Source organism: Pinus tabuliformis, chromosome 8 (assembly GCF_031772625.1).
Source record: "Pinus tabuliformis cultivar Carrire ecotype Pingquan chromosome 8, CPIR1, whole genome shotgun sequence".
In the NCBI taxonomy this organism is placed as follows: Eukaryota; Viridiplantae; Streptophyta; class Pinopsida; order Pinales; family Pinaceae; genus Pinus; species Pinus tabuliformis.
The window spans coordinates 283,277,405-283,289,109 of NC_142294.1; the positions used below are offsets into that span (position 1 = coordinate 283,277,405).

The 11,705-nt window shown below is 32.9% G+C and overlaps 1 protein-coding gene across 1 annotated transcript; it reads left to right on the forward strand.

The window, feature by feature from the left end:
- The first annotated feature begins 6,083 nt into the window (after positions 1–6,083).
- Positions 6,084–7,218, forward strand: LOC149235224 (RING-H2 finger protein ATL78-like). Its single transcript, XM_089461312.1, has one exon. It carries the CDS (start codon positions 6,325–6,327, stop codon positions 6,868–6,870), a length of 546 nt encoding a protein of 181 aa, XP_089317438.1. The 5' UTR covers positions 6,084–6,324; the 3' UTR covers positions 6,871–7,218.
- Positions 7,219–11,705: the final 4,487 nt, after the last annotated feature.

An 11,705-nucleotide genomic window follows, 5' to 3' on the forward strand; every position in this document is an offset into this window, starting at 1 on the left:
AGTAACATTTTTATCATAATTTGGAACCAACAACATTGTTGGTATGAACTTGAAGCCAAAATAGGGTATTACCCATCCATAGGTCAAGGGCACATTGATTCTAGTGCTAACAATCTCCACTATAAGCATTCAGATGGGAGATTAGAATCAAACTAATCTCATTGATTGCATGAGGTCGTGCAACATATGTAGCTGGAGAGAGATGATGTGTAGTAGAAATACCATTTTTTTGTAGCAATTTTCTACCTATTTATGAACTTTTGTGATCTTTCATAACCCTTTATGGTAACTGGCAACTACATAGAATTGGCAATCCATGTAATATTATTGCGGTGGAAAATGATACATACATTGAAAATCATGTGCCATAAAAGAGGCAAGCCTTCATCCACTGACACTATTGAGAGTCATGGTCTTTATATCCATATGTGGCAAAATCTTGTTGACAATGTCTATGCATCAAAAGGCTAGATATCTACATGCAACCTTGTGCAATCTTGACTTTTGGCCATTGATGGAAACATTCTTGTTTTCAAGATATTCTTTGAAACTGCTTGCTATGAAAACATCTTTCACTATGTTCCATGTAATGTCTGAGTCTTTCTCAATGAATAGTTGAGTATCTAAAAGCATTGGCATAGTGGTAGGAACACTCTCAACTATCTCACTAGTGTTTCATTATGTGGTGTATTTTGAGGTGGATATCTTGGGTGTCACAATGGGAACAAGTTATGGAGAGAGATAACCTCAAAAAAATTTAGTGCCGGTATGATAGAATGCACTCATTACACACACAAATTAGCTATATCAAGGCAACAACTTACACACTACGAGGAAACATTATGCACTTCCTAAGATGAATGTGGGAGACTGGCCTCTTGAACTGCGTAGTGCGCAACCTCAACAGTTAAGGAGGAAGCTAGAGGCTTGAGATTGCGCAACGCACAGTCCCAGCTAGACAGAATGAGGAAATGAACTATGCATTGCATAGTCCTAGTGGCCAGGATTGAGGGTTGAGGCTTGTGACTACATAATGTGCAATTGGAAAATCCAATGACTACGCATTGCATAGTCTCAGAGGCCAAGCTTGAGGATTTCATCTTGAAGATGTGGAATATGTAATTGGGGAAGTAAACTAGCGGCCAAAATTGCACATATCCTCCCGGGAAAGAGAGAAAACAATGATAGATCTGAGCGTTGGGGAAGGAAGGAAATTATATCTGGATAAGGTAAGGCTGGATTAGTGAAATTAAGTTCTAGAAATAAGCATGTAAAAGTAAAAATGAACATGCACAAAGCAACCCAACAACTACAGTTGTTGGTGGGAAAAAAACAAGAACTCGATGTGACACTTGGAAAATGTGAACAACAGACTGAACCAACACTTGTACAAGCTAATATATGTTAAAATTCCATCTACTATGAAAGGAAACAGGCAAAATAACATCATAGAAGCTAAAACGACAAAAGTGACATAAAAATTGACAAAAAGTGACACATGCAAAACTTGCCTCAAAAAGTACCGGAAACTTAATCGAAAGTTTCTTGTTCTCCTTAGGAAAGCTAGAGATCCATGATCAAGTGTGCAAATGAGCTCTAGGGGCGTCTATTAAATAGATCTAGGTGTCTTAAGGTTTCTGATGCACATGCTAAAATCATGGAAAAAGTGCCACTTGTATGAAAGTCATAATTAACAGCTTAGTAGACTTCACCGAACATTAATTGGTAAGTCCTATTTTCTAGGGATACCAACTCTTCTTTTTCGAGAAATTTCTTTTTCACATTGGCAAAGTGGATTTCACAATTCCCACGCTTAAGGGATTGTGCAATTCCTTCCTCAATGAATTGCACAATTTCTTAAGGGAAAGACAACTTTTGCACAATTTCTAAGCTCACAGATGGCCTGCCTTCCATGATTGCGCAGTTAAGATCCTCAAGGCTTAGCGCAATTTCCAAAAATTGTGGATTGCACAGTTCCAAGAAGGAAGACCGATAATGCTGCAAGGTCAAGGCAGGAGATGGCTTGTGTTAGAAAAGTGTCAAATCGATATCAAAACAAGACATCACAAGCACTGCATGGAATGATAAGTCTTTAACATAGCATGAATACTTGATGATAGTGAATGATAGACTCCTGTAGACAGAAGGGAGGCTCCAAAATCAAAGCATGAGAAAAAATTTGGAGGGTGGTTGTAGCAGTTACAACAGTTTAATACAATTTTTATTGAGTTTATAAATGATATTTGTCTTTGATGCTTAGTTTAGCAGAAGGAAATCTGCATTCTAAGGACTATTTTGATACCATTAACTTGTAATTTCAAAGTCTGACTAATCAATATACATGTCTAGTTTTAAGTCCCATAAAATACATTGACTTTATTTCCATATATATATATATATATATATATATATATATATATATATATATATATATATATATATATATATATATATATATATATATATATATATATTTGGATCTTTCTTATGGTTACATTTGGGATTGACTAATGATATGCACAAATATTGTAACTCCTGTTATGATAGTCGAAATTTAAATAATTTTTGCATAGATTCCTTGTAACACATGTTGATTCCAGTTTAATACATATACAAGAATTGGTGTATTTGTGGAGTGTGAGATATATTTGTCTATGTTCTCTATTTTGAGTTTGATCCAAAAGGTTTTTATTAGGACTACTACTCGAGCAAAACTAGTAAATCTCTTAAGATAGTCTTCATCTGAATTTCATTCGAGCATCTAGACTTGTGATTCAATGCTCAACTTTTGATTTCGGTATTTGGCTTTAGGAATCTAAAAACTAGACTCTAGAATCTCTTATTTTTCCAACCTACAAATAAGTACATGAATGTTTCCCTAAAGCAACAAAATATTGTATTCTAGAGTCAACAAGGGATCTAAGATAAAAGACTAGTTAGAAGGATCTGAGAACCATGCACATTTTATTTCAGTTTTCATAGTTTTTCTGATATCTTTAGACTAGATATGAGCTTGAGTTATTCTTTTGAATCAAATTAGAAGATGATTATTTTAGTTGTTTTAAGAAGTAGATAGATTTTATGTTACCTGCACAAATTCACTTTTACATCTCATGAGTTTACGTCTTGGATTGAGTTATGAATGATTTTTATTGTCACATTAAAATAACTCAACGTGGAGATGTCTTAAAAATAACATGATGGATTTGGTGATGGGTCCACATCTAGTGCGAGGGAAGGGTCAAATCCATAGACAAAAGGTGGAATAAGAATCACTAGGGAGTGTTGAGGACTAAAGAGTCCGGAGAATTTGGTCAAAAAATCATCTAAGTCTACCTTTGGAAGGTTTTGTTGTGACATAAATCCTCTAGACCCTCTTAGATGAGTGTGTGTCCCAATAGAAATGGTGGTGAGAAGGGTAACTATGGTTAGAGCATATAGAAGGGAGAATTGGAGCAAAAGAAATAGTTTTCTTATCTAGAGGGTTGGTGTCAGATGTTGGAGTTGCTTTAGACTTTGCTTGGGAGGCTAGTTTCATTGCATCCAACCACATCTTGATAGAAGGCCAAGAATTAGGGTTCTTTAAACAAGAAAGGAAACCTCGAATGCTAAAGATTGAAACATCCAACCTCTATGAATCCTTTCATAACCTTTTTTCATGCTCAGCAAACTTCACGAATTCTATTCCCAAATGGTCATAGGTATGGCATCTTCCACTCATAATTGGAATTCCCTCATAATTGATAGATTACCTAAACACATAGTTTCCTTTCTTGATAGTGAGGGCATCTACCAACAACTTTGAGGTGTTGAGGCTAGCTAAAATATGGACCAAGCCCATATAACTTCTCTTAAAGTAAGAAAATTTAGCTACATGGTAGAAATCCAAAAAATTCCCAATTTCTTGAAACACATCCACTATGCCAAAAAATAAGCGAAATGCTTGAAGGATAGATCCAAACTGGAATGAATTCTAGCTCTAACAATTGAAATGTAACTTCTAAACTTTCAAATAGATTGTTTTCAACCCCTTATGCCAATGTGATAGAAAAAGTTTTCAAGCATGGTATATTGATGTTGCGATCCACACTATCCATCCTCTAGCTAGAATCAGGGATTGAGAAGAGTATCCTAGAATGCCAAATAAATTATCGTTTATCCATTTCTTTAGTACTTCCATATTCATATGTTTGTGAGTGAAATGGGTTGTTATAGTGGTTTCCTCCATCATTTGGATGGCATTCAAACTTATACCTTCCCCAAGGGCTAGGCTATGATCCTCAATGTTGTGCTTATTTTCAATTCTTTCTGGGAGACTCATTAATAGGTGGATCTATGGCAGCATTTTTTGAGATGGAGTTCATAATTGGTCTGTTGCTGCTAAACATCTCTAGGGTGAGTATATGTCTGATGAAACATTCTAATCGTGGGACAAATGAGGGGTTTGTAGGGAGAAGTTTAACAAAAGATTGAAAGGGGTTACCAAGGAGTTTGGAGGTAGTGGTTCCAAAGGACTGGAGTTAATACATTATTTTTCAAGATTGGCTAGATAAGTGGTGGCTATACTGTCATAATCAAGCTCATTATGAGAGGATATGGTGAAGTAATGGTTTTTTTCCTCTTGTACCTTTAGAGGAACAAAGCCTGATAGTCTCACTATGGGATTATAATAAGACCATGGATCTCCAACAAATCTCGGCTCATGAATTGATTCATTGTGGATAATGGGTGATAATAAAAGGTCATCAAAGAGAAATTACACCTGAGTAATTAACCAAGTTAACATTAGTGAGTAAGTCCTTTGAGTAATTGACCGAATCTTCCACCATGCCCTTGTGAAACCACTTAATCAATTACCATAATCGAGAAAGAGGAAAAAGAAGTGAATCCACCTCAAAAACCTTAGATATTGGACAGAAAACGGTAAACCACAACGTAGGAAAACCCTAGTCCTTCGCAACTTCAATGAATCAATGTACCCCCCACACACATATATGTCAGTTTTTTTTTTAAATGTGGAAGAATACCATTTTTGTGCTTGAATATTTGGTAAAGAGAGATCCACACCTTATCAGCTTCCGGTTGGACGGATAATTTGAGTTGACACAAGTAGGTGGTGGGCCTACGCTTGGCCGATGATTCCCACATTTTTTCCATTAATAAACTACTCGAGTATGCGCGTCTGCATTCAACAGGGGCATTGTACCTAGAAGAAATATAAGACAAGGGGCTCTGTCAATGTTTTACGGTCGTGTGGCCTATGTCATGAACCATACTCGTCATAATTATGAGAAAAAAACGCACGATAAAGGATTTGGAGGAGTTTCTGTGCATTTTGATTCGATTTATTGATTTAACTTTTGGGCGGAGCAACTTTCAAACACGGAGACAAGTATTAGGATGGGAATAAAGGATAACCTTCCGCTATATGAGGATAGATATGAAAGAAGTCAGATATCTCCACATGAATAGGTGCCCATCTATATCACGAGAGTAGTGGCTGTAAGTTTCTCCGACCAATTTAAAGACGAGGCAGGTCATCTGTGGGCGTCTGTCATTCACTTAACTATGTACCCACTTCCCATTTCGTCAGCTGCGGAGTAGAGTTTTTTTTCTTAATGGGAGATAGAGGATAGACGTGAAAGAAATCAGATATCTCCACCATAATAGGTGCCCATCTAGATCACCACACTACACCTGTAAGTTTCTCCGACCAATTTAAACAGGAAGCAGGTATACTTGATTTGTTTATTCATTCAAAACCCTTTTTAAATAACAAACCATCACCATCCTACCAAAATTTATTTCACTATCTCGAATTTAGTTAAACTTTTAAAAATATTTGAGCAAGCTGATGATTGCGCACTTTTAAATTTCCATTGTATATGCGGATAAACCCATCACCAGATAAAAGATAAGGCTGCCATACAGTTCTGCACGTGGACGGTATTTGAAAACCATGCCAAATAGTAAAAGATTGTGATCGTCCGGAACTACACCACAATTCTTTGTTTTTTCTTCGACAGTGACATGGATAAGCTCGGCCGGTGTACCTCATACAATTGGGGTGAGGTTTCTGGAGGGAAACATAATAAGAGGGCAATCTCCTCTGGGTATTCTCAAACTCGCTTTCCTTTTCCAAGCCAGCATTCCTTTACCTAAAATCGTTCTACTCTGTTGTACTGTATTGCATTTCTGAGTTTTGGTTTTCAATTTGGACGGAAAGAGAGTCCTCATTTGAAATTGTTGTCTGATAAGTCTTTTATGTTCCATTGAGTAACAAACTCCTCAGGATTTGGGCTTTTTTCTACGAGTGAGGGCCGAATGGGTTTAGAGGCCGCCTCCGATAAGTTCTCTTCAATGGACCCCTTACACGAAAGTTCGACAGAAAGCACTATCGTTGTTTATCTTGCGTTGTTCTGCGCCGCCATATCTCTGGCGGGGCTGGCTTTAGTCCTTCCATGGGACAACATTTGGAGGTCATGGCATCATCATATGGCCAACAGACGGGCTAATACAGGCATGGACGACAAATCCATAAAAGCGCTCCCTTGTCTCGTTTATGGAAAATCTATTATGCCACAACTTGCAGCAGAGTGTGTTATCTGCTTGACAGAATTCGTGGGAGGAGAAGATGTGAGAGTGCTGCCGAGCTGCAACCATGGCTTCCACATGCAATGTGTAGACAAATGGCTCCGTTCTCACTCTTCTTGCCCTACCTGTAGACATTGTCTTCATTCTGGCTTTAAAGATGGGGCAAACAACATTCAGCCCGCTAAATTATATGTCCAGGAAGCGCAGAGTCATCAGCCGAGAGCTTCTCAGGAGCCTGGCGCAATCATCGACTTAGAGTTTGGGGCTAGGCGGTAGTGGCTACACCAAATTGTGTCGACGTCATTTTTAGATGACTTGTGTAGACACATGGCTTCGTTCTCACTCTTCTTGCCCTACCTGTAGACATTGTCTTCATTCTGATGGGGCAAACCACATTCAGCCCACCAAATTATATGTCCCGGAAGCGCAGGCTCATTAATAGTCATCAAATATCGTTGAGATTGATATAATTAAGATATCAAGCGACAGTAAAATGAAGACGGAATATCTCTGCATAAAGGCGGGCCTGGAATTTCAAATACTCCGCGATTGTCAAAAGGAATTGATGACTGTAATGACCCTTTTCAAGTTAATATGGAAATTTTAGGAAAGATTTCAACTTTCTGAGTGACTGAAATCAACAATAAGGATGATAATTGTACATTGGCTATAGATGAATATTTTATTAACTTCGTAACATTACCTTAATCGTCAATTATCTGGTCAATTTCGTCTCTCATAATGTAAGTTGCAGTGACGGTATAAAGAATCAATAAGCCACCAAATCGTGTCTCTGTATTTTTTTGATAAATTAACTATGTTTTTAGGCTTTGTCTACTGTCGTTACAGTAGTTTTGTTGTTACGTATTTTTTTGATAAATTAACTATGTTTTTAGGCTTTGTCTACTGTCGTTACAGTAGTTTTGTTGTTACGGTAGTTTTCCGGTTAGAATGGAGTAAAAAAATAAAAAAAATTAGAATCTAAGAATGGTTGAATATTTTTTTTAATGGTGGAAAGATATTTAGCACTATCAAGATTTTGTAGGGCAACCAAAATCTTGATGTTTGACTTTTGTAGGGCAACTAAAATCTTGATGTTTGACTTTTGTAACTCAGATTTAAAAAAAAAAAAAAACACTACATAGATTCATCCTAATCTTAAAGAAATTTAGATTATTTTCCAAATTAATTTGTAAATTTTTAAAACCACTATATCTTTATATGTATCTAAAAAGATATATCTAATCATTTATATATTGATAAATGAAATTAGTAGTGAAAAGAAATCAATAAATAATATAATTTAATTGATTCAGTTTTAAATAAAATTTAATGAATAAATGGTTAATGCTTATATTATTCAATAAAGTCTTTAATTTATTTTTCCAAACTATTTTTAGGTTTTATTTTTATTTTAATAATTTTTAATAATTAATATATTTATAAATTAAGAATTTTTTTTTTTTAATGATAGAATGGGGATGAATATTCATGCTCAAGAATATTATTATAAATTTTTTAAATTGTATATATGCTTAATTGATATATACATTAGTACTGAAATATATACTTAATTCATATATTAATTCTTTTTAATAATAATAACAATAATTTGAAAAAAAAAATTATAATTTAGTTAATTTTTATAATCATGTTTAATCTTAACAATATAAAACAAGTGTTACATAATAGCTAGTTCTTGCTAAACTAGATGGAAAAAGTTATATACATTAATAATACATAATTAGATGTTTGAAAGTGATAGATAAGATAACTAAGCACATAGTGAAGCCATTGGACAAGGCCACCTAGCAAGGCGAGCTATCACATTGCCATCTATATTAACATGGCTTAGATTTCCACTTTAATATAACCATGTCCATAAAAATAATTTACATAACTCCTTTTTATATAACTCTATTTTAATATTTTTAAAATGGTTATATATATTTCTAATAGGTTTAGAAACATATCCATAAAAATAATTTACATAACTCATTTTTATATAACTTTATTTTAATATTTGTAAAATGGTTACATATATTTATTATAGGTTTAGAAACCTATTTAATGTATCAATTTAAAAAAAAAATCATGTTTTTTAAATATAAAATAAAAATATATATATTTAAAATATTAATTTAAAAAAAAAAAATTGTAAGGGTTAGAAACGACAAACTTTGTTATAAATATTGATCAATTTGTCTCATGTTTAATGTTCGCCCTGTAAAATAATGATGTCAAAGACGCTTTCAACACTTTGGAGGTTGATTAAAAATTTATTTTATTTTTACCGTAAGAGGGAATCCAAATAACACCCGATACTAGGTTATTTGTTTGTTTGGATCCATTTGCATTCATTTAATATAGGATGGGATAGGTCAGACAGGACAGTACGGTATTGGCACTCTTGTACTCCGAGGATGTGTAACTTTAGGTATTTTCCAATAACATCTAAATAGCCCATAGATAAATGCAAATTAAATAATTAGTAAAGAAATAAAAAATAAAATTTTGTTAAAGTTTAACTTTAATTTTTCATGCCGTAAAACTGCTTCTGCTTGGCTAAGAGCTCGTCTTCCTCGGACGTAAGGAAACAGGTTAACGGCCCAAGACCCAGAGGCATCTGGCAGGAGTGAGAGCCTGCTCCCGATTACGGACCACCAGCAGGGTTATGCCAGGTGGCGTGGTTTTCCTATTTAACAGTGATGAGTCAAACCCAGCATTCGCGGATAGCAGCCAGAGATGGCTGTCCTCACTGTTGGTTTGACACCTGAGTTGATAGGTTTTACCACCTTCGGAAAAAAAACTTTAATTTTTCAAAAATATTTGAAATGTTTAACTGCTTAATACAGAAATCATCCCATACAAACTGCTGAATACTCGGAAGCAACAGGATAATAAAATGTATAAAAAAATAAATGTTTTTATATTTATAATATTTACCAATTATTTAATTAATTATAATTGTAATATTACCCATCAAAATATTTACATAATAATGTAGATATTTTTTTTCAGTGGAGGAGAGAATCCCCGCTGAAGAATCATAATACATCTTATATCGCAGAAGCGAGCAAATTCATCATACAATATCGCCGATTCATCATCAAGATTCATCATCAGCAGATTGCGTCATCACGGGTCATCACGAGCGAAACGCTGCAGCAGCGCGCATCGCACAAGATTCGAACGTGGTTGGGGGATGCGAAAGCCAACCGCCACAACCACCACATCATGCACACCGGGTGCACATAATAATGCAGATATCACTGTAATATGAATGCATTCGATTAGTAAACCAAAACATATAGAAAAGTCAAACATGAAATTTAAATAAAATAATTTATTCATATATTTTAAATGATAAATGAATAATAGTATTTCATGTTTTCCAAAGTTACAAAGCTAATACTCATCAAATATCGTTGAGATTGAGAATATTAAAATATCAAGCGACACGGAATATCTTTGGATAGAGGCCGCCCTGGAATTTCAAATACCCAGTGCCTCCCAAAAGAAATTGATGACTGTAAATTTAATGACCCGTTTCAAGGTAATATGGAAAATCTCAGAAAGATTTCAACTTTATGAGTAATTGAAAACAACGCTAATGACGATAAATGAATATTCTAATATCTTCTTAACATTACCTTAAATGTCAATTGTCATCGTGTAAGTTGTAGCGACTGTATAGAGAATCAAAGAACCACCAAATCGTGTGTACGTCAATTTTTTTTAATAAACTGACAATGTTTTCTTAAAAGATTTTTTCCATTTTTTACTAAAAAGGGAGAATGTTTTCTCAAAAGAAAATTTATATACGTACCCAAGCATTTATATACTAGTATAAACACTTAGTCGTAGAAAGGAATCATTAGATCATGTAAATTTAATTGGCTTAAATGATTCACTTTTAGATAAAATTTAGTGGAGGCCACGTTCTCATAACTTTACTAATCAATAAAGTATCTAATTTATTTTTCAAAATTATTTTTTGGTTTTGTTTTGTCTGTTTTTTCTTTTCGGATCGCTTTGATTATTTTAAATAATTATTATTTGATTATTTTAAATAATTATTATATAATTATTTTAATAATTTAATAAAATTTATTTTCATATTCATAATTATATTGAGATTATTAAAATAATTATAAGTTAAAAATTAATAATTTTGATGGATCGCTTTGATTATTTTAAATAATTATTATTTGATTATTTTAAATAATTATTATATAATTATTTTAATAATTTCTTAATAATTTAATAAAATTTATTTTCATATTCATAATTATATTGAGATTATTAAAATAATTATAAGTTAAATATTAATAATTTTGATAAAAAATTATTTATATGGTAAGAATTTTTATAATAAAATAGGAATGAATATTTATGATCAAAACTATTGTAAATATTTTTTAATATCTATATATATATATATATATTATTTTTAATAATAATAATTTGAAATAAATTTATAATTTAGTTAATTTTTATGATTTATAAATCAAAATGTGTACATAGTAATGGATGTGTTTGAATTGATTGTGAATAAGTGTACTACTCCTTCCAAAAAAGTCAACAATTCAAATCCTCACCTAAATTAGTTGACAAACAAATGACACAAAACACAAACATGAAATTTCTTTTTTTTTCTTTTGGTATGTAAGTCCGATTTAAACCAGCAACCTATTGCCACTCCTTAACAGTGCACCCATTCACCGTCAATCCAAAGCCCCATCCGCTAACACAAACATGAAATTTCAGTAAAATAATTTATCTAGATATTTTAAATGATAAATAAATAAAAATACTTTTAAATGCAAGAAATATATGTATATATATATATAAAGTTTGTGTAAGATTATTTTCATTTATGATTCACTTATACTATAACATTTTGGATTTATATCTTATTTAAAGAAAAAGATATATCTTATTTCAAAAATTAAACTTAGATAGACAAATTTTTAAAATATAATTAAACACATACATAAAAATTATCTGCATTTTTAATAAAGAGAAAAATATGAAAAAAATATAAGAGATTAAAACATGAAAAAGTAGCTTACAAAATAAACCCAATATTTTAATGATTAATAAATTTA